General features: G+C 37.9%; 1 protein-coding gene across 2 annotated transcripts; it reads right to left on the bottom strand.

The window, feature by feature from the left end:
* Positions 1-492: 492 nt before the first annotated feature.
* LOC100648453 (pyruvate carboxylase, mitochondrial) lies at positions 493-26,006 on the bottom strand. 2 transcript variants are annotated; one of them, XM_003400089.4, is made up of 14 exons: positions 25,849-26,006; positions 14,998-15,506; positions 12,905-13,224; positions 11,936-12,086; positions 10,593-10,804; positions 9,527-9,729; positions 9,017-9,278; positions 8,570-8,888; positions 6,966-7,016; positions 4,913-5,380; positions 4,013-4,402; positions 3,492-3,927; positions 2,887-3,283; positions 493-2,744 (listed from the first exon to the last, which is right to left on the bottom strand). In XM_003400089.4, the coding sequence occupies exons 2-14, from the start codon at positions 15,128-15,130 to the stop codon at positions 2,496-2,498; spliced, it is 3,591 nt and encodes a 1,196-aa protein (XP_003400137.1). In that variant the 5' UTR covers positions 15,131-15,506; positions 25,849-26,006; the 3' UTR covers positions 493-2,495. The 2 variants fall into 2 exon arrangements, with proteins under 2 accessions (XP_003400137.1, XP_003400136.1); XM_003400088.4 differs by lacking the exon at positions 6,966-7,016.
* Positions 26,007-26,756: the final 750 nt, after the last annotated feature.

Here is a 26,756-nt window from a genome sequence, read left to right as displayed (position 1 = left end):
GATGCAGACGAAAATATCTATGCAATTTACGACGAGAGAATGTTTGTGAACACATGTTGAACATTACAACATGATAAGATAAACACGAATATTGTGTAATCTTTAATAGATTCTAATGATTTCAATGTGATAGCACTTGAGATAAACTAGGTAGCCGTGACGAATTATTCAGTTACAGAGATATATACTACTTTGAAAATTGCAGTGCAATTGAATTAACGTTAGATCGAGATTTATCTACATTACGAATAACGTGAAATCAAATTATCTGGTCTAAGGTACGATTTACTACTCGTTTAGTGATTAAAACGGAACTAATTCGTAAGACGGATCTTCGAATTGAGCCATGAAAGAAAATTCTGCTAAGACGGAAAGCAGGTACAGGTACAATAAAATCCTCAGTGTCCTTTGTAAAAGATTCAACGTAGCTCGACCGTTCGTGTTCCGTTTACAAGAGACAGATAGAAGGAACAGCAAGGAAGAATTCATTCGTTTAATCGTAAAAGATTGTGTTGCATTTGACGGTTCATTTCGTACAAATACAATTACATTCGTTAAAATTTAATATCTACACAAATACACTGCGTACATTTCGTAGACGCACATTGACAAGGAGATTCCAATGATTCAATTCCTTTTCCTTTTTCTATATCAAACACAATTGTACAACCCTTTGAAGTATAAGTCAAAGGAGAAACATTGTCATCCCTTACACATTTACGCATACTGTATAAAGATAATAATATATACAACCATTCTTTGAATTCAGCCTGACCAACACTCACGGTGACATCCGTTGTAACAACGTAAAATAAAATAAAAATCGATATCACATCTTTGATTCTTTGTAGTGGATTGTTAGTTGCATTCGATGTCTGAAAACGATGCATCAAGCTGAGCTAGGAAAAAGATCTCGATTGTGTACCGATCGACTTATCGTTACCGATTAACGTATGTACAATATTTAATTCTTTGTCTCCCTTTTGAAGCACTATTGGAACTTTTTACAGAAAGAAATACGGAGTTATGCTATTCCATTCCTGAAGAATATTATTTTCACAAGTGATTCATACTTATTTAGTTATGATCCGCGTCGACATGACGGAAATTCTAACATTCAGCTAATATATAGCACAAGAGATTCGACAGATTCCCTTTCTCGGAACTTTTCCCGACTTAAATCTACAGGAAAAGCGTTTTCCAAACCACCTTCGCTCACAAATTAATCACTTTGTACAATCTGGATTCTACAGCCTGTAAACATTCAATAAATCCTAACACGAATGACTGTTTCCAAGAAACAATTAATTACAGTTCCATCATCGAAGTATTTACAATTAGCCTGAAAACCAACATTCCATGAAACATAGTTTGGAAAACGCTGGTGTACTGGCACTTAACATCTTAAGAAATAAACAAAGTGCAGTTGGTGCGATTTCGACGAGTCCTACTATATCTTTTTCTCGTCGATGGCAAGAAACAAAGTTATTGAACTTCAACCTTCGATGACGTTTGTTGACTCTTTAAATATTATTTATAGGCCTTTAATATACGTTTCGTTTTCCGCTTAACATCAAATATGAACACGAAGGAATCGACGTTTCAGGCAGCATAAATCAATTCTTGTTGCGCATCCAGTGGCATGGTTGCGTTCAATTAATTACTTAAAAAGTCGATAGACGAGATTCGTAGCCTACGGATTACAAGTTTCGTTGCGAGAACAGCTGTTTGTGCATTAAACGTTACATTAAATACTAGAAGATGATCGTCTTGAAAAGATGAGCTCGACGAATAATTATACAAACTGCCTCGGCTGCCTCATCGACAAACATCAAAATAATTTTGCAACAAAACTGTCCCTCGCAGCTTATTTGTTCTTACATATGATTGAAGCTAAATATTTATCAAGTTACCCGTTTGAGACGAGGCACTCTGTATAACAATCGAAAGGAATAAAAAAGATACTCGAGGATGACCATAGACGATGAAAATACGTCAATGGGACATTCGTTGCTCTTATTCTTTAACAAGAGCAAATGTTCATATACAATCATTTTCTTCGTCGACGAAGAAGAAATGCACCCTTATTTAATTAAACTAACGACCTCGTGCTTTTGTCCTGTTATTCATCGAGGTAGTCGTAGAAATCTGATATCGATCTTAGCAAAGCGATTTTTTTCGTATCTTCTTCATTTTAAAGCTTCAAAATATTTGTTCGTGAATCTTACGCTATATCCGATATTTTCTGCTACTTACAACGATTAAAACGAAGAGAAATTACCCAAGAAATATACATATAAAAAAGAAGGTACTTCCAAGTTTCAATTATCGATCAAAGATCATCGATTAGAGAATTAACACGAATGATCGTTACGTATGCTTTTGGCGACAACGACGTCCGACTTCGATTAATCGAGCAAAATACACTCTTGTTAGAAAGAAAGTATACAACGACACGAATTCAGAGACGTCTCGGTCTCGAATGATTAAGAGGTCTATTCCAAGGTCAGGACTAAGTCGTCTCCTTCTAATCTCATTCCCTGAGTAACGTCCAGCGTCTTAATCTTTCCAGCTTTCGGAGCTTGGACCACCATTTCCATTTTCATAGCTGATAACACGACCAGAGGTGCACCCTTCTCGACCGAATCACCTACTTTCACCCTGATGTCGATCACGGTGCCAGGCATGGGTGCTCCGACTTGGTTCTTATCTCCTTTCGCAGCTTTAGGGTGTACGTGAAGCTCCTGGTTAGAAGGAAAATGGTTTAATTGAAACTTTCAATCCTGACGACACTTTTTGATAGTGAGAGAGTACAACGATAACATAATTCAAGACTTAAAGTATCGAAATATGATTAAATTGTGAAAAATATAATGCGATATTTACCTTAACAGCCTCCTTGTCCTTGATGAACACAGATCTGAGTTGACCGTTCATTTCGAAAAACACCTCGCGTTCTCCATTCGGTGTGAGGTCCTCTGCAATTGCCAGGGTCTTAATGGCCAAAGTTTTACCCCTCTCGATCGTTACGTCGAACTCTTCTCCGACTTTTGCTCCTGTCAAGAAGATCCTCGTTTCTAATCTGTCCACTGGTCCAAATTGCTCCCGGAACCTCAAGTAATCGTTCGTAACTTGAGGATAGAGAGCAGCCGACATGATGTCTTTGTTCGATACGTGCGGATAAGTTTCCTTTAGTTCAGATTTCAAGGCGTCGAAATCCAATGGCGGTAAACTTGCACCAGGTCTTCCTTTTACGCGTGGCATGTCTTTTAACACCTTTGACCTGTAAATTGCAGTTATAGAATACGTTCGTTAACAAGAAAAAGACAATTTCTCTAACGCGTTTGTAAAAATGACACAATGCAGTAAACTTTAAGTTGGATCAATCTTTTAGATTAGAAAATTAGATCAGATAAAAAAATGTATAGTTTAGTCAGATAATAACTTGTTGATTTACGAAACGAAAGGGGCGGTATATTAATTTCACGTACCTGAAAGGTTCGGGGAATCCTCCGTGAGGTTCGCCAATGGCACCTTGCAGGAATTCTACAACCGATTTGGGGAAAGACAGTTCCTCAGCTTTGTTCAGCACATCGTCAGCCGAAAGTTTATTCTGAACCATAAACTGCGCCAGATCGCCAACTACTTTCGAACTGGGAGTAACTTTGATAATATCTCCGAGCAGCAAATTTGCTTCTCTGTAAGCTTTCTTCACGTCCTCGAAGAATTCTCCCAAACCGAGGGAATAGGCTTGGAACTGCAAGTTCGTATATTGACCGCCAGGAATCTCGTTCAGGTAGACGTCCGCGTTTCCAGACTTCATAGTGGTCGTGCACTCGAACGGAGCGTACAAGGTTCTAGTCTGTTCCCAATAGGCGGAGTATTCCGAAATATCGCTGAGATCAAGCTGCGTATCCTTCGGGGTTCCTGGAATTTTTCGAATTTTTCTTCTTCTTGGCGCTTGATTTTATTCCTAATAAGAGTCACCATCGTACACTCGTATCTTACTCACCGATAAGAGAGGCGACCACGGCTCCCATAGATGGTTGACTCGTCATTCCGGACATACTGTCAACAGCAACGTCAACCACGTCAGCGCCGCTTTCTGCACACGCTAACATCGACGCCACTCCAGCCCCCGCGGTGTCGTGTGTATGGACATGAATAGGAACATCGGGGTGTTTTTGTCTGATCGCGTCGATCAACATGACAGCGGCTTTCGGTTTCAGAAGGCCAGCCATATCCTTAACCGCCAATACATGAGTACCAGCCTTTACCAACTCGTCCGCTAAGTCCGTGTAGTATTTCAGATCATACTTTTTCCTATTTGGATCGCTTACGTCGCCCGTGTACGAAATCGCTGCCTCGACGATGCCTCCCGCTTTACCAGCTGCCTCCATACCTGAAATTTCGTTTCGTTACGTACATTTCCATCGGTTTCGTTTAGCGTTTATTTCTATCGAAACACGCCTGCTATTTTATTCAGCGAGAGTAAATGTATACGTTAGATGTTCTTGTAAAGAGACCTTAATCTTTCGGGATTCCTCTTACCAAAAAAGACGTCAATGGTTCCCTCGCTACGTGGCCAGATACGTTTTCTCTTTTTCTCAAAATCCTCTCAAAATCTCTACCTCTACACCCAATCTAATTAAACTATATCGCGCATCTTTTAATTATCGTAAATAGTTATGCAATCGACACCTCATATCTTGGCGACTTCGAGTCGCCGGCTATGAACTTTCTAAACATTTGCTCAAGCATCTTGTCAAGATCCTTACCGAACCCTCGGTCCAGTTATAGATTACGGTAGAGCAACAAAGCGGCGGGCTATCTGCCATGTTATCGTAAAGAAAACGCGTTGTCGTTGACGTACAAACAGATAAATTTCTGAGATTTGTTTCCCTCGACTTACCAAGGATCAGATTCGGCAGATAATTCAACGAATCGAACACCCTGAACACATCCATTCCAGTCTGTACAGCAAGTTCGCAGAATTTGTAAACAACGTTGTCGGGATAATTGGTGTAACCGACAGCGTTGGCACCTCTCAGAAGCATCTGGAAGGGAATATTTGGTATCGCCTTCCTCATGTCTTCTAATCGTTCCCAGGGACACTCGTGGAGGAACCTAAGGGCAACGTCGAACGTCGCGCCACCCCAATTCTCCAGGGAATAAAGATTGTTAAACTTATGAGCGACGAATGGTGAGATCGTGAGAAGATCGTGCGACCTGACACGAGTCGCCAGAAGAGATTGATGAGCATCACGGAACGTGGTGTCCATCAGAAGTAGCCCTTTGTGCTGTCTGACTGCTTTGGCGAACGCTTCCGGACCTTGCTCCTTGTAAATGTGACGGAAGCCTTTCGGTGGTTCCAATATGTCTGAAAATTTCAGAGGAGTTAGTCGAAGATCGAAAAATTCGGAGGAATTGTAGAAAGCTTTCACGTGCGGGTTAGTAAGCTTGCGCGTGCAGTGTCCAAAAAAAGCGTTAGAATAAGATAAAGGAGAGATTGATCGAAGAGTAAACAAAGGAAAATGTCTCTTGTAAGATTACATAATACAGGATAGACGATGTATAATTTACTGATCTCAAAGTTCCCCCTTATTTTCGAACGACGTGTCATCTTTTGTTTCGCTTTATCAATTGTTTTATGGACGCTCAAGTATGAATGCTCTTAAAAGTAAAGTTCAACAAACTAAATATAATCGAGCAGCTGGAAGGTGTTGTTTGAGAAGCGATAGCGATAGGAATATAACGAATATGTCGATAGGACATTTTTCTAATATTGTATTGTACGTAACATATTTCTAATATTCCATACATAATTGCCAAGTGTCCATAAATGACTTGTATCCAAAAGACTGCCCTTTCTTATTTTGTTTAAAAATGATTGACAACGAAAAGCATTGAGTTTATATATTGTCCACCCTGTATAATAGTTCATATGTGTGTGTGTGTATAATGACACTCTTAATTAAAGTATCTCTGATGTAAGTAATAATGTTTTCTGATGTAGATAACCCGTCTAAATGGACGAGTACACTCTTCAAATCTCTCTCATTAATTGCTCTACCTTTGTTCATAATTAAAAACCGATCTACCTCCCTTCAGCGCAATTTCAAAATCCATAAAATTATTTTCGACTTAAAACATCGCTTTAATTTGTATTTTCAGGATTTCTTTTTAAGATATATTACAGAATTCCATTATTATCCCAAATTATATTGCCAATAAATGCCGCTTCCATTTAAATCGCAACACGTGTTTGTTGCCCATAAAAAAATAATTAAATAAAACGTTGAAACTAAGTAACAGGTGAATTATTTAAATGTATATTTTCGAATGGTCTTATTGCAATATTTTTTTGCTAATATATGAGATGTTTTGCGTTTTACATTTTCATTATACTGTTATAAAATATTAGTATACAAAAATATACATTTATAATCACCTTAATTTTTAGATCTACATGAGCAGTTTGAAATTGAGATCATATCTGAGAAACTAAGACACGTGCAAGCTTAACGTTCAATTTCATTTTCCTTTTCCTTATTTTTTTTTTTTTCTTTTTGTGAAATATTGACCGTAAACAATATTGATAGCTTCATTTGCAAACCACTCACGTAATGAACAGCTATTTAATTTAGACAAACGTTTTTCCTCTCATCCCAACGAAACCTCTTCCAATCGTACAAACCAAATTCCAATTCCAATTCCAATATTTGTAAATTACGGATTCCAATCGTGTCTGTAATACAATCAATGCAATAAAATAAATAAAATAAAAAGCAACGAAAATTTTGTTTCAATTTTGACAACCAAATATCGAATTTGTCGTATCTGCCCATTGCTTAGCTCCGTTTGAAAATATCATCTCTGCCCTTCCTTAACCAACTAACGATCTAATTACCAGTTACTTAAAATACGAGACTTAAGAAGATACGATGATACATCTTAAGGCGTACCTGATGCGTCTGGATCATTGCTCTCCTCTGCAGCTGCAAACTTAGCAAAGTCTAAAAAAAATGGTCAAACAAAAAGATAAAAGCATGCGATAAACAATGAGAAGTAATTACGAAAAATGATTAATCTCTAAAAGTAAAAGTGACGAAGAAAGTTACTGAACGATTTCCTTGAATTGCTGCAAATTAGTGCACACCAAGAAGATAGTTTTAGATCACAAATGTTTCTGTCACATCGATGTGTGTCGAAAGAAAACTCTAAAGCTACGTTATATAAAAATGGAAACACCATGCCAACAAAGTATGTTATAGAAACAAGAGTTTTTCCGTGGTTTCAGGTGTTGTACGTATATCTGTGTGTGTATATAGCCCCAATTTTTAGATACACAATGGTATAGTGTGCAACATAAACTATTTGATAGTGTAGATCACCGATTGGTCTTTAATCCAGCAGACAAGCATGAAAAATATCGAAACAAGAAGGTCGCTTAGTTGCGAATACTACAATCCCTCTTAGCAACCTAATAAAAATAATAAAAATAATAAAAATACGTTTCTGTCCTTTTCACGAAATTTACCAGTCGTGCAATTTTTCGATTCTATCTTCGTTTACCACGCGTGGATTCTAATATTAAAAATTATACGCTAAATGCTATAGATATCAATTAAAAGAATGTATACATATATATTAGACTGTCTTCAGACTATCAGGATCTCAACTAAAAAGATCAATATGTATCGTCGATATGATATTGTCAATATTTACTGATAATCGTATTTTCGTTGAGAATCTCGATACAATATCAATGACAATATCATTGATCGTCCGAAGACACCCTAATAAATAGTACTGGAGTATTCGATTGCCTATAGTGGCAAAAGATCAAAGAAACAACCCACATACAAAACAAACAACAAACACCCAATTATCCCCTCACACACAAAAAAGAAATAGAAAAGATTTGCTCCCTTGATTCGCTGTTCCACACCATTGAAAGCAAACTTCTTTGTGCTTTTGCTACTTTAATCGTATCCAATTACGAAATCGAAGTAAGAAGTGATCCTAACAAGGAAAACCCAAGGTGACTGATTCACGCCGATTTTGACGAAAGTCCGCACAAACGTTCACTGAGAACGTTCTACCTAAGAATTTACCCGTGATTCGTCCGTTTGTTACTTATTTAGGTGCTTATAAATCGCAAACGACAAAGGAGGATCTCAAAAGATAGTTGAAATAAAAGTTATACCCTGTCTTGAGACTTACAAATATTTCGTGCAGAATTATAGGTCTCAAGACACTAACACAGTACTCGTTTCGACCATCTTTCGATATTTTTCGTCGTTTACGATTTACAAACACTTACGTAACAGGGCTGGCTCGGATAAAAAGGTCGATATCACCCTTAAAGCAAGAAACGGGTGCGGTCGAATTACGGCTAAATTGTCTGATGTGGAATTATGGCTAAGAGACGGGTCTTTTAGACATTGTTCGTCAAAATACAAAGTTTCGTTAAAATCGACGCGTATCAGTCACCGAGGTTTCCTGCGAGTGTCGCGGAAACACGTGATCGGACATGTTGTTCCCAATCAGAGCTTCGATACAATACCTAGAGCGACTTGTGGGATGTGAGGCTTTATCTCGGCTGGTTTCAGCGGCGTCGCCAATGGGGTACTTGGACCGTTCACCAGAACGGTACCAAGATAATTTAACAGCTTCTGAGCTCGATTCTGGCTCGGATGGAACTCGAACAACTGCGGATTCTCGTCGATGAAGTACGTGTCAACGTTTCCATTGAGGAACTTTTGGTTTTCCAACACGTTCAGGAGGAACGGGATGTTCGTTTTCACTCCACGAACTCGGAACTCACGGAGAGCGCGATTCATCTTCGAGCAAGATGATTGCAAGTCTCCTGCGTGAGCTATTACCTGAGAACATGAACGAGATTTCAATAAGTATTTATGGTGTAGCTCTGTGCGATACGATAGAGTTTTCTGACTCCAAAAGGAGCAACAAGCAGACGCAAGTCTGCTTTTGAATTTCTATAAATCTTTACCTTGACGAGAAGCGAATCGTAGTAAGGCGAGATGATTGCACCAGCGAATGCGGACGCACCATCCAACCGGATACCCATACCTTCTCCAGAACGGAATACTTCGATTCTTCCGGTATCCGGCTGGAAGTTCTTCGCGGGATCTTCCGTCGTCACGCGACACTGTATCGCGAAACCTTGAGGAACGATCTTGTCCTGGGTCATACCCAACTCAGGTAACGTGATACCCTCGGCAATACGGATTTGAGATTGCACCAAGTCGATTCTAAGACAAATAAATTCCTCTTGATCTAAAAGAAATCTTATCGCAAAAATTATATCTATTCGTGCATGGATCTATGTGCAAAATTCCCATGAAAAATTACGAATTGATCGTTAAGACCATTTTGGTAATTCTAGTCTTCTGAATGACAAATTTACCATATTTACGTAAATGCTGTAACCATATGCAAAAATATAACAGGCGCTTATGCAAATGTTTCTTTCACGTGTCTTTCGCCTCGATATACATACCCGGTGATCTCTTCGGTAACAGTATGTTCGACTTGCAACCTAGCGTTGACCTCGATGAAGTAGAAATTGCCGGACTCGTCGGCCAAAAATTCCACGGTACCAGCGTTCGAGTAACCAACGTGCTTTGCCAATCTCACAGCGTGTTCTGTCATCTTAGCCCTAACCTTGGGATCTAACATTGGTGCAGGAGCGATCTCAACGACCTGAAATTTTCATCTTAATTAACACGACTCGTTAGAACGCACCGGCTTTCCGGCAGAACAAAAACTCGCGCTTCAAACTATTTCGCGATACCGTTCCGTTCGCACAATGTTTCACGACGTCGACGAACACGTTGATCTAGAATCGTTCGATTCTTGTCATTTCCCTTTGCATTTTTCTTTCTTTTTTGTCCTCTGAATGCCTATTCCCCGTTTTTTCTACGTTGTCCTCGTTCTCCGTGCAATACATGGAAACTGTCGAGTACGTAAATGCCATTTAAGCGTCTAACAAATCCTTGACACGAAGAAGTAAGAGAACGATTTTTATTCAATCGCCTATTGCGAAATAGTACTCGATCTATCTTCGCATATAATTAATAATTTAAGCGATGTTAACGAACACAAACAAACGTCGATAGTTGCAGAAATACAATTTTGCAACATGTAGTACTGTATCGTTCGAGTGCTCAGAAATTCTATATAGTAATTTATGTAACGTTATAATGTAACGTAATTTTTGCCTTAACTACGTAACGACAGCTTATACAACAGTACAAACGTAATATTACAAACGATATTCCTTTCTCGTAACGAAATTCTATCGATATGCATTTCGCAAGAAACGGAACAATCAATTAATTCTCAAAATGAAATATTTTATCAATTTATAAGCCATGTTTCTGTAACTTTTAATCCTTCGAAAAGTCTTTCATGAAATTCTTAACAATTTCAATTCGATCGTTGCTACAAATAACGTGAATAAATTAGCGTGTCTAAAAATACGTGTAATATGGATCAAAGCGAATAAACGATTTTATTAGATGAACGGCCACTGTCTAGAAACGGTTAAATCTTCTTCTACTGACCTTTTGATGGCGACGTTGAACGGAACAATCACGTTCATAAAGATGAACGACATTGCCAGCTTTGTCTCCCAACAATTGCACTTCGATGTGCCTTGGCCTCTCGATGAATTTCTCAATGAACATCGCACCGTTCCCGAAAGCGGCTGCCGCCTCGGAAGAAGCACGCTCGAACATTTCTCGAACCTCTTCCATGTGTCTCACGACTCTCATTCCTGACCAAGTAGCGAAAGTACACTTTATTTCGGAGTTTAGAACTTCGACGACTCGGACAAATTTTACACAGAATATCACTAATATTCTCGTGCAATGAAAGTATCTCTGTTCTATAGAAGTTTATGGAATTTAATGAAAATTGGAAGCCTTCGAATCGGAATTTCATGGAAATTAATTATTATCCGCAAAAAGGAAATTTCCGTCGAAAGCTTGACATATTTATACCGTTTAAAAGATTTTTGCTCTACTGCATACTTGAACTAAATTCATATAAGTATGTAGTTAACATTAAATACATTCTTACCAAAAACGTATAATTTTCCTCGCAGATAAGAATAATGCACTTGCGTTTGTGCAGATAAGGTAAAAAAGTTATGTACATGTATAATACCTAATCCGTTCTATATTCGTTTCAAGTTACACGAAATGACTCAATCTTAATTGTACTACGAACATAAATCTTCTCTCGAGGTGACGCTTTTATTGAGCGTTCGTTGTGAATGCTGCTTCGTTCATCACCGATTCTTATTAAGTAAATAGCGTTTGGAATAAAAGTACAATGCGTATTCTGTTTTGACTGTTTCCAAGTTATAAAACGATTCGGATAGTTTGACGAATCGAGGTTATCGTACGAGTAATTATTTTCAAATAACATCTACGAAACTTCGGGACATGTGCGATATCGCGACCATCAAAAATTTTCCAAATATTTTAGTATGTTTTCAAACGAACAATTGCTCGATTCTCGTGAAAAGAGACATTATGGGAACGAGTAATAGTCAACGAGGTGTAATTAAGTCTGCTCATAAATCATACAGAGGAGAGAAACTGATAAACTTGTTCCACCGAGTGGATTTCACAGTGAGTAGTTTTCGTGACGGGTAGACGTCCCCGGGAAAGAAGATGAGAACAAAAAAAAAGCACCGGAAACACCAGATACGAATGCATTCGACGTTGCGCATCCAGAGCATTAGTCTACTTTATCGAAACGTCGTTTTTATTTCACGGCCAGAAAATAACCACGAAACAAGACAATGTTTTCTAACCATGGAAAATTTCATTTATACGTAGAAATAGCTTAAACGAACGTTTCTATCCGATAAAACGAAGTTTATTCGATAAACTCCTACCTCTTCCACCTCCTCCGTAAGCGGCTTTGAATATCACCGGCAGTCCATGTTTCACACAAAATTCCATTGCCTCTTCAGACGTCGTTACTGGCCCGTCTGTTCCCGGAACGATCGGCACTTCGGCCTCTATCGCAGCCTGCCTCGCAGCTACCTAATCATTTCCAAATTTTTATGATTTATGCATAACTGGATAGTGGAATTTAGGAAAGTAGAAAGCCTGGATAGGCGGTCTGGAAAATGTCCTTGGTAACGAAACATACCGCGAAGAAGCAGTAAATTGTGCGGGGAATTTAGAAAAGGAAGAGAAAGACAAACAAGACCGAAGATAGGGGCACGTGGTAATAAAACAGAAACAGAGAGAAATACATTAAATAAATAGGCAATTAGTTAACTCAGAGACGATAGTAAGGCAGATGTTGGGTCCCGCGTGCTTCTCTCGCTTTGAAATGATCACGGAGGTTAGGACGAAGCGAATGAGAGCAAGGCGTGTGGTAGTTTAGCGAAGTAATAGTACAATTGTTCCTGAATTCTACAGCGGTGAGTCGATGTTTCCACTTAGCGTAGGTTTGCAGGTGAATAAATATTCTTTGCTACGCTCTTCTTGTACCCTTAGACTAGGGTAGGCGTGCGCTAATCAGCAACGGTTAGGGGAGAAATGGTTTTAAGATGAAATTCGGGGGAAGGGTCGTCGCGACGTTTGCATCGCTTGAACTTAATCTGTAAATTCGTGAGTCGATGCGCAACAACAGGTATGATAAGTAGGAATTGTAAACGAAATTCATTTCTATGAGATGAGCTGATGAGATGTAGATTAACTAAATAACAAGGATAACAAATACAACCGACACTGAACTACCGAATCGGTAGAAATGACAGAGAGAAACGATCAATAAATTAAAGTACCGGGTTACCAAGGGTCGTTACAATTTTATTAATATTCCAGAGTTTCATTTTTGTAAAAAATCGTACCTTGTCACCCATTTGTTGAACGACTTTGGGACTAGGACCGATAAATCTTATCCCAGCATTGATCACCTCCTGCGCGAAATCCGATCGCTCCGACAGGAAACCATAACCAGGATGAATAGCGTCGACATCGTTCTCTTTCGCGATTTTCAGGATCTCCGGAATATTTAGATAAGCTTGAACAGGTGGAAGTCCTTTGCCGATCACGTAACCCTCGTCGGCTTTTTGTCTGTGCATTTGCATTTTGTCCTGCTCCGAATAGATGGCCACGGAACGGATGCCCAGTTCGGTACATGCTCGAAACACGCGAATGGCAATTTCTCCTGCAACAATAATAAATCTATTTTGTTACAGCAGTATTACTCCTCTTTGAAATCTTTATTTCGAATTCTCATTTCGTCCGGTCTTTATTAACCCCGCTGAGAATGCACGCGCGATTAAATAGCGTGCACGTGCATCATATTCAAAATTACGAGAATACCGTCGTTTCCGTACACCGATTTATCGCACGGCCTTGTCCCATAAAATGATGCAGCCGTTTCGTCAAATGTAAGTTCTCATGGAATTTATGAACGTGCTACGAGCATAAAGGTAAAACATTTGACGTTTAAGTCGTAATTCGTAACGTATGAAACACAGTTTTCTATCGAGCCACATAGGTTAACAGGATACTTAAATATCGATAGAAGCGTATGTTAATAATTTCTCTAATACGAGTTACCAGTGAAACAATTTGCATAAACACGATCCTAACGTTGGAATATTTATAACTTGTTAGCGTGTTTCGCGTGGCTTGAAAGATCGCGAAGAAATTATTATCTAAGAAATAACGCGTACTATTTCCTTACATTTGTGTGCACGTTTGCGGTAATTCTTCATTTCAAATGCGCATAAATACGTTCATTGTAAAAAACAACGATAAAACCTGATTTTGATAAGATTAGCGCAATATTGCCTGAATCGTGCAACCAGTAAGCGAATTAAATTTCCAGATATAATTATCTTTGAGTACATATCATTTTCTAATCTCAAAACTTGAATCTTTCCTACGATAAACAAAGAATGTGATACTACGAAGAGAAATATTTCGTTTTTCAAAATATTCATTTTTCACCGCCACGAAGATACGTTATCCTATTGATTGGATATTAACGACTTTCGTTATCAAACGTAGACACAATAATACTCGCACAGCAATCTCAGTCTTGTGATTTATATAAATACCTCTTTAGGACTCTTCTGCCAAAGAACGCGAACTAAATAGGCACACTCTCTATGTTTAAGACAAATACATGGCGACACCGGTGTCCGCTTCTCTCTCTCTACATCGCTTCTACAAAATTTCTTGGCATCGTTAATTTATCGCCTACTAGAAATAATCGAAACCGATAATTACACAGGCGGCGGAATGATATAATAAATGCGATAGAAGAAGAATTAAAGCAGATTGTTTAAACGGCGTCCAATATGTTGATCATTGTTAATCTCGAATTATATAAAAATAAAACGATATTATTAATAATCGTAATCCCCTGTTTTGCGTTTAATTATGACATCTTTAAATGGTTTATCATTAGTAGGTCAATTACGACTCGAGTTAAAGATAGACACGTGAATGACTTGACTTCGACATTGGCGTTGACAACATTTAGATGAATATATTGGTTCTACATATCGCGATAGCGATTTACAAAATTTCGATTATATACAAACAAAAGGTGGTAGCATCGTTTATTCGGTCGATGTATTTTGTATGTGTTTGATCGAATAACCGAAGAAACTTTAATAACAAACATCATAATTTTTAATTAGTAATAATATCTCTATTGCCTTGCAGAGTTAACATCAATTTATCGAAATAACGTGGTTAAATCTTTGTTTACCCATCGCTTTCTCGCAATCAGTAATTTCACACCCCTGAACTTTGACATCAATTCTTTAAATGTATTCGTTCCGATCTGAATCATGCTTGGAGACTCCGATTATTACGAGCTGACGCTACGAAATATATTGCAAAACTAACATCGTGTTATGCGTTATACGGCTTGAAGCTCGAACAGACGAAACTGTTAGAAACGAAAGAAGGCGAAACTCACCTCGATTGGCGACGAGTACGCTCCGGATTGGTTTGTACTGAACATCGGTGGCGAAACATTTTTTTGCAATTTTATATACTTGCAACACGTTCCTGTGTTTGGCCAGTGCGTATCTAGCGCGTGAGGACTGCATTTTTACGATGTAGAGTCGCGTGGGACACTTTCACCAAATGTAGATCAATTTACAATTCTGTTCGATTAGAATCTTCTCTTAATCTTGAACTTCGTTAAATATCTCGCCTCGATATATTCTTCCAAAGGAACTTTTAACCGCGACAACGCCACTATAGCCTTTGGTGCTCTTAAATAATAAAAGAAATATCTCTCTCTCTCTCTCTTCTTGCTCCACACGGAATTTATCACTCTTTGTTATCTCTTAATCGAACCACACTGTTTCGTATATGTCGCTCCACGCGTCTCGATATATCGTAAAAGTTCGATTCCAACGGCTAGAAGCTGCACCGGCTGGAAGCTTATCGAGAGTCCGGCGTGGAGTGATTGCCAGGTTTCTGAAACAATAGATATTAAAGTTCGCGTGTGATCAAACAAATCCTTGGTATAGCGAGCGACAGAGTTCAAAACAGTGGATACTGACGTCATTTCGAGGTACAGCGAGTAAAATTATTATTAAATATTTCGTCGTAAATTGTTGCCGGTGACAGGCACACCTGGACAGTGTTTGCTTTCAACGTTAAATCATCGAGCGCTATCCCTTAATCGTTAGTGGTTCACTGTTAATGATGCGAGATTGAATTTTTGCCATTAGACTTTTCTCTGTTAGGTGTTTACTTGTTAAGGAACAATTTAATACAAGCACGATCGATACAAAAAATAGGAAAATTGATAAGATCGGTGGAAGATAGGATTAATCGGAAAGGATCGAACGTAAGAGAAGCCTGAAATTATTTTACAAACTTCACCGCACGATGTTCTGACGCACTTTGCGCATCAATCATAACGAAACATCGTGAGTCAGACAGTTTCTTAAACCATAGATCGATGCCAACCAAAACGTATACAGAAAATGTGCAGATTACTTGTCGTGAAAATATTTTCTACTGGAAACGATCGCTTGGCTTTCGGATCAAGTACGATAATAGAACAAATGAGTTTATTATTAGAATAATATTAGACTCGTACTTTGAATCCGCGATTCTCAGCCTCGGTCGTCAACACCGTTATACGATACGCTTCTCTCATAAATAAAGCCCGGTTAAAGTCTCCTTCTGAATGTACGGCCTTGTTGTTTGCGAACCGCCACGAGCGATGAATAAATTAAAACGACGAATTCGTTCTAATCATCGAAACGATGAACCGAGCACGGATTTACGATGTAGTATGTATACATTTGCAATGTTTTGCTTTTGACGAATCAATTAAGGCCGAACAACTTTGGATTTTGTTTTCGACTATTTTTAAAATCGTTACAGTGACTCTTTGATCATTTCGATTCTAAATATATTCCGTAGTAGAAGATATTATTAGAATTTTAAAAATAGCCTAACCGCGTGAATGTTTCGCGTCAAGTTAATGTTTATGAAAGAACATTAGATTCTGTCTAAACCGCTCGCTTCCAATCAATTACAAAATATCACCGTATAATCGAACAGCGATTGAAAATTGTGTAATCGATTGTGCAATCCCTTTGGCGACCTTGTCTGGATTTCCATAAATGGCAACCAGTCCCCGAGATCCGATTTCAAAGTCAGAGATCACCGATCACGACACGTCCATATTTTTTAATACCTTGACATTGTAAGTGCTCCACTTATTCTGACCCAGATACTCTTGTTACGTTCGTTTAAGCAAAAGTCAACGCGAAAGCTCTTAATAGGGAGACCCGACGAACGAATTAAAACACAATTTGTATGAAGATTAGAAATGCGATCGAGTTGTTTTGTTCGACGAAACAGAATGATATTTCTGTTGTAAATCTGAAACGCAAATTTTCCAGACGAGTCGGATATTCTCCATTTCATCTGAATTCGCACGCGTCAGAGAACATTTAAATTTAATACACACGTGAGAAGAAACTACGAAGCAGCATTGATTCAATCGCATAGTGAAGGATGCGCGTGAAATGATCGCTGCGTCTCTTCTTCTCGACTTTCTTTATGTTCGATCGATACGGGGTTGTTCGCGTGATAAATGAAAAAAATATTTAAGGAGCTAAGAAGATAAATGTCAACGATGAAACGATAAAAGAAAAAATGAATCGCGTCTTACGATCGTCCCGAGAAAGAGTCGATGCCAGTTGATTGTAACGCCAACTTTTATCGTTCTTTGACATCGTACGTTTTCCAGAACGCATTTCTTGCGTAACGCGTAGACTATGAACCTCAGACGAGACAGTAGTTTGCAAACGTAACGCACTCGATACACGCACAAATTCATGCGTTCTCTGGCTAGAAAAATAATCACGAACCTATCAGTCTTAATTGGAAATGACAAATGTGAAACGTTTGAAACTTTTTATTTGATTAATCCTTCTGCTCAGCTTCGTAAACATTTGCACAACAACTATTATTCATATCAAACGATTGAGAACTATAATTACTTACGTTTCACAAACGATGTATAGATACTTCGAAGATATCACTTTATTTTCTATCGAATCATGGAACAACGTCAAATAGAATATCAACAGATAAATTGGACACTTTCGAACATTAAAGCTAAAGCGAGTGCGTCAAATGCTGAACCCACTGGGCAGGACCCACTGTACAGACTACAAACGCGATTGTACAAAGTTGTACGCAAATTGTTCCGGATAGACTTTATCGTGAAAAAAAATGGCTCGCTACTCAACATTTGACTCAGGTAAAAGGGTGCGTGCGCATTCAATTTTAGAAAGGATCGTCTCTAACGTGTGTCGATATACGTGTGCGTGGAACATATTGTATTAGACGTAAAAACGTACCATGGTCCCTTCGCTCTTTTGCGCAGAGGGGATGCTATTGAATTTTATCCCTCATTCTCCATGCTATATATGGAAGAGTGGACGAAGGAAGAAGATGGATGCTTTTGATCATGTTTACTTTATATCATACTTATGGAATTATGTTCTACATATTCATGAGGACGTAACTGGATCGCTCATTCTATAAAAGAATTTTGACGTATCATTGATCGAGTAGGTAGCTAACGTTAAAGTATAATTTTAAGCATGTATATAAGAGCCATTTCATTCGTTGAAACAGAGAGTCTTATCTTTCGATGATATTATAATTCTTGAATTATTATGAATCATACTTGACGATGCAGAAATAAAGTCACAAACTTCTGCCAGAATTCAACAGCGTTATAAATAGAATTGTCTTATAACATAATGCTCCCCGTTTGCCAGGAAAATGAAAATAATGATTCGTGTCATTGACATGTATAAAGATGCTGCATTGCCAGTGTTCTGTTCGAAAGGTCACATAAACGATCAATAAAATATTCTATACAAATAATTAATATCCAAATTTTGTCCATTTCGTATCTTTCTCAGCATTCTCGTTCCTATTTGAACACATTTACTTGTGTATGTATGTATGTATGTCTATTGGTTGTATAGAAGTTGTTTAAAAAACATATTAACGTTCGATCTCTATGAATCTACAGATCAATGAGTCGGAGATGTCGTATTGCCAAGATTTACATATGCATATAGAAGATACTAAACGACAATATAAGAACTATTCGGCCTTGCGCAAAATCAGAAGGAAATACTCAAAATAAGTCTCTTACGTAACTACCGCGGCAGCGATTTAAATTTCATTCGACAGAAACTCGTTGTCTTCGGTTTTTATGCTTTTCGCGTTCCTCTTGCTTCCCGATAGAAGCAAAGGCAGAAAATGCGCTGCTTGATTTATTTAAAAGTTGGAAACAGAGAATTAGAAACAAAGATGATAGCTACCTCTTCTATTTCCTATTCCACTTAGCTTCTTCTATCGCTATTAATGCGATGACGGAGACGTAATAAAGTAGCACAATGATGCACGTTACTAAAAGAATCCTGGGAAACTATATTTCATGCTGTACAACCGTAAGACGATTCGCGAGTCGCATTAGATAATCTCTCACAACGACTTCTGTTTCTATTATTTTTTCTTACGATTCACGTACATCGATATATCAATTTATTACGACGATTAAGAAATATCGAACATGGAATTTTCATAGTAATCTCTGATGATCGTAGTTTCTTTTTTTAATAACAAATACGTCAAAATACAAAGAGAAAGTTGTATTATTGTACGAACGAAGCCATTCTAGCGCTTTGTTAATCGACCTTGAACGTAATATTCTATCCAACACATTAAATTGACGCGTGTCGTAGAATAGGCTCTATCGTTATTGGTTTCTCCCTTTTGAATCAGCTTCGAATTTCGCTTCAATGCCTATCCAATACCTGTACAGTAACGTATTTGCATTTTAATTTTTGTTTTACGATAATCGAAGTAACTTATTTGTCAGAGATTTTGCTTGGATTAATATTTATATGAAAAATAAATTTCCTTCGTCGTTCGAACAAGGTTTTCATAGATAATGTAATACTATTACGTTGCCGATACCCTTACGCTATTCGTATTTATTAAATAATTCTTTGAATTATTACATGAACGATTGATCCGTGAACATATTTAAGAAAAAATGAAATTTATCTGGTGTTCTAAAATCTAAAGTTACTCGCGTGCACCCGTCGCCGCGATGGCTGTACACAATCTCCGTCTATGTGTTTATTGGTCAATGACCATTCAATAAGTCGTCAATTTGATATTCGTTGAACACGTCACACTGAAACTTAAGAGCCATTTTCGTTTTACATGCGGTATCTATCGCGAGAAACAGCGTATTAAATATTTATTTTTTAAATTCTATCAATTTTCTCCGCTACTTTATTTTTATCGTTACACATTGTGTTATTAATAACTTCCTTGAGAAGTTGTTTACGAAATACGTACTTCGTTTATCAAGCTTCCTAGCTCTAGGAATTTCACTCCGTTTCAGAATTTGTCGAATACGCGTCTATCGTACACCAGTGTGACTGCTTTTTTTGGAACGATCGATTAGATAACAGCGAATAAAATTCATTCTTGAAATACCTCGAGATTAGTGTAGCACGTGCCTTGTGGAAAACCATGCGAACAACTTCAATAAACCTACAAATTATAAAACTACTTTGTGCGTTTGTCACGCAATTGCAAAACATCCGCTGGATAATCTACCGAACTACTGACCTTTCAACTTCGCTGCACACGTGGGCTTTTTTTTATTTCCAACTGTGTCAATATAGGTACTAATGTCACACGCATATAATCAAAATAATATTTATAATTTCAAACGATTGTTTATAGATTTTCTATTCATGTCCATTCGCGTCACTCATAATAATTCTGTTTTGCTTAGTTGATCGAAATAGAATCTTTGATCAATTTTTATACGAAAACAACTGAAACGTTCATTTGTCGATTACCGTTCGCGTCTTATAAAGCGGCAAAATTTCGAAATATTTCCATTTAATTTCTATCATTTCTACATATTTTGATAGCGATATGTGTTGTTTGCGTTACTATAGCGTTGCTATTTTTGAAACAGTCTGTCGTTTATCAATATTTGTAATATGGGAAATCTAGAGATTACAATGCGCGCTCGTTTCCTTTAGATTAAGGGAGTATTTTTCCGTAAGACCGAATGAATGGTAAAAACTGTATGATTTTATCAGATATACTAAATATATTAGCATCAAACGTTAGGTCGAATACATGCAGGAAAGGTGTCATGTTCTAAAGAAATAGACCATAATTGACACTAATCGTGTCGCTCGGAGTATCTGGTAATCTTTGTTGTGCTGGCTAATCAAGTCAAATATACGTCCTTGTGGTTTAATCGGGCGGTAGAAGCGAAATTTAAATAGATATCTATGCGATACACGTTGCCGTTCAAAACATTATGTCGTTGAAGTCATTACTTGCTCAACGATATTAAATTCACTGGAAAGATCGAACGATACAAATCATTGGTAAAATATACAACTAGGATAAATTAAATATAAGTGCAAACGCTGACAAACATCAAAGTACGAAAGTGAAAACCGTATGTCACAATTTTTTTCAAAATGAGTAAAAGCAATTATCTGTTTGTTCTTCTGTTCTTGTACGTTGGTCTTCTTTATCTACATCAAAGACTTCTGCGTCATTGATATGACTTCTTAATTAGTCTATCCCTATTTTCCATGTTATAGGACTTCGTCAAATTAAACTCGTTGAACGTTGCTAAGATTGTATTTCAACTAAACTAGTCGCGGTACGTCATTGTGTTGCGATGTGAATATCTATATATATACCAGTGGGAAATAATGAAATAATTGCAAATATCGATCCCACAACAGCGTAATGTCAGAAACAGTCGAGCCGCGAGTCATAGAGATTTGCCAGACATCATTGAACAATGTTTATCATTTTGTTCCGTGCCGTTTCAGGAGAAACTTTATTCTCCAACGAAGCAACGAATAGTAATAATAATATTATTATCATTAAAGCATGATGTACGATTGTTTTACAACTGGGATTATTTTACGACTATTACAATATACAACACAGTACAATAATAAATACGATGAACTTTGCGATTGCACGAAGTGGCACACAATGTAAAACAAAGTTTAGTTTCACTTATTACTGAAACTAATTCTACCGTACAAAGTGGAAATTTACATCAGCACAGTGATTTATGTTCTCGACATTTTCCAACGTTCCTTTACGAAGCGAAGCGAAATATAATGGCGAAAAATATTACAAATTAAAAATCTGTTCGCATCGGAAAAAAGCTACGTCTTTCGCGTAAAAAACATTTCATAAGTGATCGAAATAAGGAGAGAAGCATGTAAATGTCCTGCGATAATGATATTACGCACATATAATATATTGTAATTAAACTCAAGGTTTAACTCCTGTAATTTGAATTAATGTGCTTAATTAAGGTGTTAAAGCTGAGCTACTATTTCGCAACAAAACAAGTTGGTGCGTGTAACATCCAAAGTTCGTTATTTATCTTTTCCCTCCTTACAACGTAAACTGGGACAAGATCGTGCGAGATCTCATGTATTAAAGATATATATATATACAGAATTTAGAAAAATACTGATGTCGTTTGATATAATCGTACGATTAAATTTAGACTGTTTAGAAAACGAACAACAATTCATACGAATCTATTCAACGAACGTTGTACACTACGATCCTTTAGCAATCGTTAGACCATAAATGTCTATGCGAATTCATAATTTATAATGATGGCTTAAAAGGTGGAGGCTAAATTCATCTTCTTCGTTCGATTTTTTCACTCGTTAAATATTATCACGAATCTTATGGTTCATATTGTAACGCTTATCGGTTTTATCACCTCGCGACTGCGTTTGTGAGTCCAACGGTGATTCGATGCTGGAAAATGCTATCGATTTCTAAGACGGAAAGCATCGTTGAGGTTGAAATAGCTGATCCGTCAGTTTTAAAAGTGGCCAGATGAAAACTAAGCCGACCGACTATACGAAAGAGTTATATTAAAGAGCGGGGTGACCATAGCTAACAATTTCAACGTTAGCCCGAAAAAGGGGCGTCAACTGAATCGATATTCCTAGCTGGCAAGTAGGGAGGTAGGAACGTTAACCGACTGTTGAGGGAGCACGTAAACGTTCCTCCTTGAGGACTGTCTCGTTCGTTCTGGCACAGTTTGAACATCCTATACGATATATCGTTCAAATTATCTACTTCATAGCGATATAGTGCATTATATCGAAGAAGAACTGTCAAATAAATTGGACCCAGTGAAAACTCGTTCCTTTGAGAAAGAGAACGACGACTCGTGTATTGGAATTCTCGTGGATTATTCTTTGGGCGTTGCTACGCAACCTTCCTGTGTATTCTACCAGTGAATACACGTTAATGTACGTGTGTGATAATGTGTATATATGTTTAAAAGTATCAGAACTCGTTGTTAGCTTCTTGTTGACTGAGGGGAGATTGTGTTGGTCAGTTATTTCGTAAAGACGACCCAAGAAGTAACGCAACTATTACCAAACTCATGGACTGTACATTTAAATCATCCACTAGAAGGCTCATTATAACCAATAACAGATTTTTTACGATAAAGCAGACAATTCGTCGACGTAATATTCGTGAAACGTTTATGGAAGATTGTACGAAAAAAAAAACACGCTGGTCACAAGAGAATAAACAGGATGACTGACAATGCGCAAAGCGGGGAGAAGAGAAAGACTGCGGAAAATGATGCGTCTCGTTCGATTGGCGCCTGCACACGCGCTCTGTAATTACACGTGCTCTTGTCGTCGTATTCATACGCATACTGCGTCAATTAACACGCTTGTGCGTATTTGTCGCACGAATTGCAGGTGTATCAGAGATGCAGCCGCGATACATCGATGTTTAACCAACGCGATTAAACGTCAGTGAATGTAATTAACGATCTTACGTTGTCAAATATGTATACGATATAAACGTAAGGTAAGACACGTACCGAGGGAAAATTTCAGTAAAAACATCTCGAAGGCTACTGGGAAAAATTTTGACTCGAAAAGGAACAAACGCGAGGCGGAGATTGTGTTTGTACACGCGTTATTAATCTTCTTGTATTCGCGGTTAGTACGTAATTGTCATTCGCCGATCGATATTTGTCATTGGTCTCATTGAGAAAACAAGCAATTTGTTATCGGAGGAATGGTACGTCTGATTATCTAACTGTACTGTACTGTATCTAACTGATTATCTGTTACGCATAGGCTGAATTAACTAAATCTTCGCCATCGATCAACGAACGAATATCTTAAGAATTACGAAATTATTAAATTACAATTCTTATTTAAAGTGAATTTGTAGTACATACCATAGATTTCTTTCTCTAATCAAGCAACAACTATATTGTACCCAGTGATTCATTAAATAATTGCTTTCATTCATCGGTTACTTGAATGCAGGAATTCCTCGGATAGATGTGAAATAAGTGTTGTAGATAAGGAAAGCTGAAGATATAAAAAGATAGAAAGAGCTAGCAGATTCTATTATTCGCTTTTATCTTCGTCGATATAAATCAAAAACGGTTAACCTAATCATCGTACAATACTGTTTACGTTTGAAGCGCCACTAGATATGTAACGTTACATATTCGCTAGCTATTCTCTAGCGCTTCTAATATATTAGTGGAATTCTGTAACCGATACGAGAAAAATATATGAACGGAATGGAAGAAGGACTGGATATATGAACACATTTGAACAACGTGCATTGCAAATTCTGCGCACATCGGCGTCGATATATAAATATTTATGAACTGATACTTCCGAATAGAAATTTAAAAACGTAATTTAAAGAATGATATTCGCGTTTGGACGTCAATTACAACGTCAACTCTAGGATGGTATACCGAAATTAACCTTATAATTGTTCTCCTTAGTGTTACAAAGAAATATATATAAAAGAATGAGAATAAATAAAACGACGTCATTGATATATATCACAAAAAAGCACCGAGAATTTCAATTCCCGGGAAAACCCTGTAATAAATTTCAAATGACTGTATTAATTAAACTTATATTGTCATAAAACGTTAGTTTCTCATCTGTACAGATTAATTGCAAGATTAAAGCAATTCGATAAGCGTACGAAAATCAAATCTCTCTTCTGTAAAGGGGAGATCGTATCGCTGAAGAGTTATTACATAATATTTATACATAATATTTTCCTATATGAACGCAAGAAATGAAGTTACGTAATAAAAAATTATTTTATCGGATCAAAAAATTGTACGCTCCCATTTATTCAGAAGCAGCTTCGATCGCTTTAATTCCGTTGACTCGTAACGATACTAGTTGCCAAATTTACGATTAAGGTAGAGATAATCGCTCACAATATTAATTTTTCAGCTCGTTAACATCGGAATTCTAATTATAAAGAGTTTAGGTTGTTAGAAGTTGTTCGTAATGATAAAGATATCTAACTATAGAAACAGAAAAGCAAGAAAAAATTGATTTTTACAAATCTGAAAGAGCATGTCCACGCTCGAGCAATCAACGCGGAATCTCGTGATCTTCGACCCTGCATCGAGACCTCGTTGATCGACCATAACGATTCACCGAATTATTACATAAACGTCCTAAACCGTCATTCGGGGTAGATCATATGGCCAGAACGTTCGTAAATGTTCGTTTCGACGACTCTTTGACGTTCGATTCTAACGAGTTTGTCACCGACGCAAGAATTACACAACACATTATCCCTTCTTATTCTCACTGTGCATTAAAAAAAAAAACGCACGAAACAAAGAGACCCCTCGATGGTGCATTCGACGTTGGTCGATTTCGAATTGTTGCCAGGATTTGTGCATCTATGTTTACCCGAGACGGGTGTGTTGTAATCGCGGATGCGCCAATTTGAATTCGGCCGAAAGTAGTGTACGAATAAAAATGTCAAAAATTTTGGTACACGCGCGGCCAATCGACGCATCTCGAGCCACAGACTCTCGAATCGAGAGCAGCGAACCGCGGCACGATAACTCGCGTGGGTCAATTTCGTTGTTGGCGCAGACCGCGAAACTCGGCACGCACGCAAATCTCAAGCAAAGCACACACACGCGTTGTTTCGGCACTGCAATCGTGACAGCCATCGAATTTCAGGTTTCTGGGCCAGCTTCACCCGGTCATTTGCCGGCGACCATGAATTGTCAATAATTCATTACCGCGCCGGGAAATACCGTGCACGGAAAGATTGAACGCGACGCAAACGATCGGAAGACGTAACACGGTGAAACAGACGAAAACACGTCTAATCTCATTCAATAGTTCGCTGTACTTACGGTGTCGCACGCCGGGGACAAGGTAGGCCAGACCCCGTCCGGCTGAAGTCTAAGCCGCAGTGAAATCTTGAAGCACGTCGAACTGTTCTCGCTGGTACACGCGTTCGACCTCTATGGAAATAGACAGGCGCGATTGGTATACCAACCTGCGCCTGCTCGTACCGTGATGCGCGTTTCTTCGGACGACCGACGGTGTCGCCAGCTAGCGGTTACGCCGACCGAGGAATAACCTTATCACAAGTTGGACATATTGTCTGATAGTGTATCGTGCGAGTTTACTGGCTACAGAATAATGTTTTTGTTTGGTGATGTGTTCTGAAACGATTCGGGTCGTTTCGAACATGTACACATAGTGAGACGAAGAGTTTGGACATGATCTGAAGCTTCTAAAAGTCTCGATGAGTGTTGAATCTTGAGGGCTCGCCAGGCTTCGCTCTCTAAAATTTCGATGAGTTTTGAAAGTCGCGATAGATTTTGTAAATTTTAAAAATCGTGAGTCTTGGCGAATTTGTAAATCTCTCGAATCGCATCGAAGTTAAGATTCAAGCTCTCGCCGCTACTCTTACCGAGATACTCACATTGTACCGTCGAGTGTCTGGTCTAGAAGAAACAAATAAAGTTTAGTTAGCAGCGTAGCATATTAACAACGGCAAAGCCAACCGAGTTTGATAGTATTATTAAATAGATTAATAGAAAGTTATATTTTTCAAATGTAGCCCTTTTAGGGGAAAAGATCCATCTATATACGATATAATCATACCTATTTATATATGTAATGTCTTTTTATGTCTTAATTATCCATGTGATTAATCGAAGTTATTACATTTACGTTCACATTTCGTTTCTTATTTAATTATGCTAATATAATTACATGTGTGCATATTAATTAGAGTTCATAGTCCGTTAGT

This window comes from Bombus terrestris, chromosome 13 (assembly GCF_910591885.1).
Source record: "Bombus terrestris chromosome 13, iyBomTerr1.2, whole genome shotgun sequence".
In the NCBI taxonomy this organism is placed as follows: Eukaryota; Metazoa; Arthropoda; class Insecta; order Hymenoptera; family Apidae; genus Bombus; species Bombus terrestris.
The sequence above is the reverse complement of the archived record's forward strand: the minus strand, read 5'-3'. Positions and strand labels throughout refer to the sequence as shown.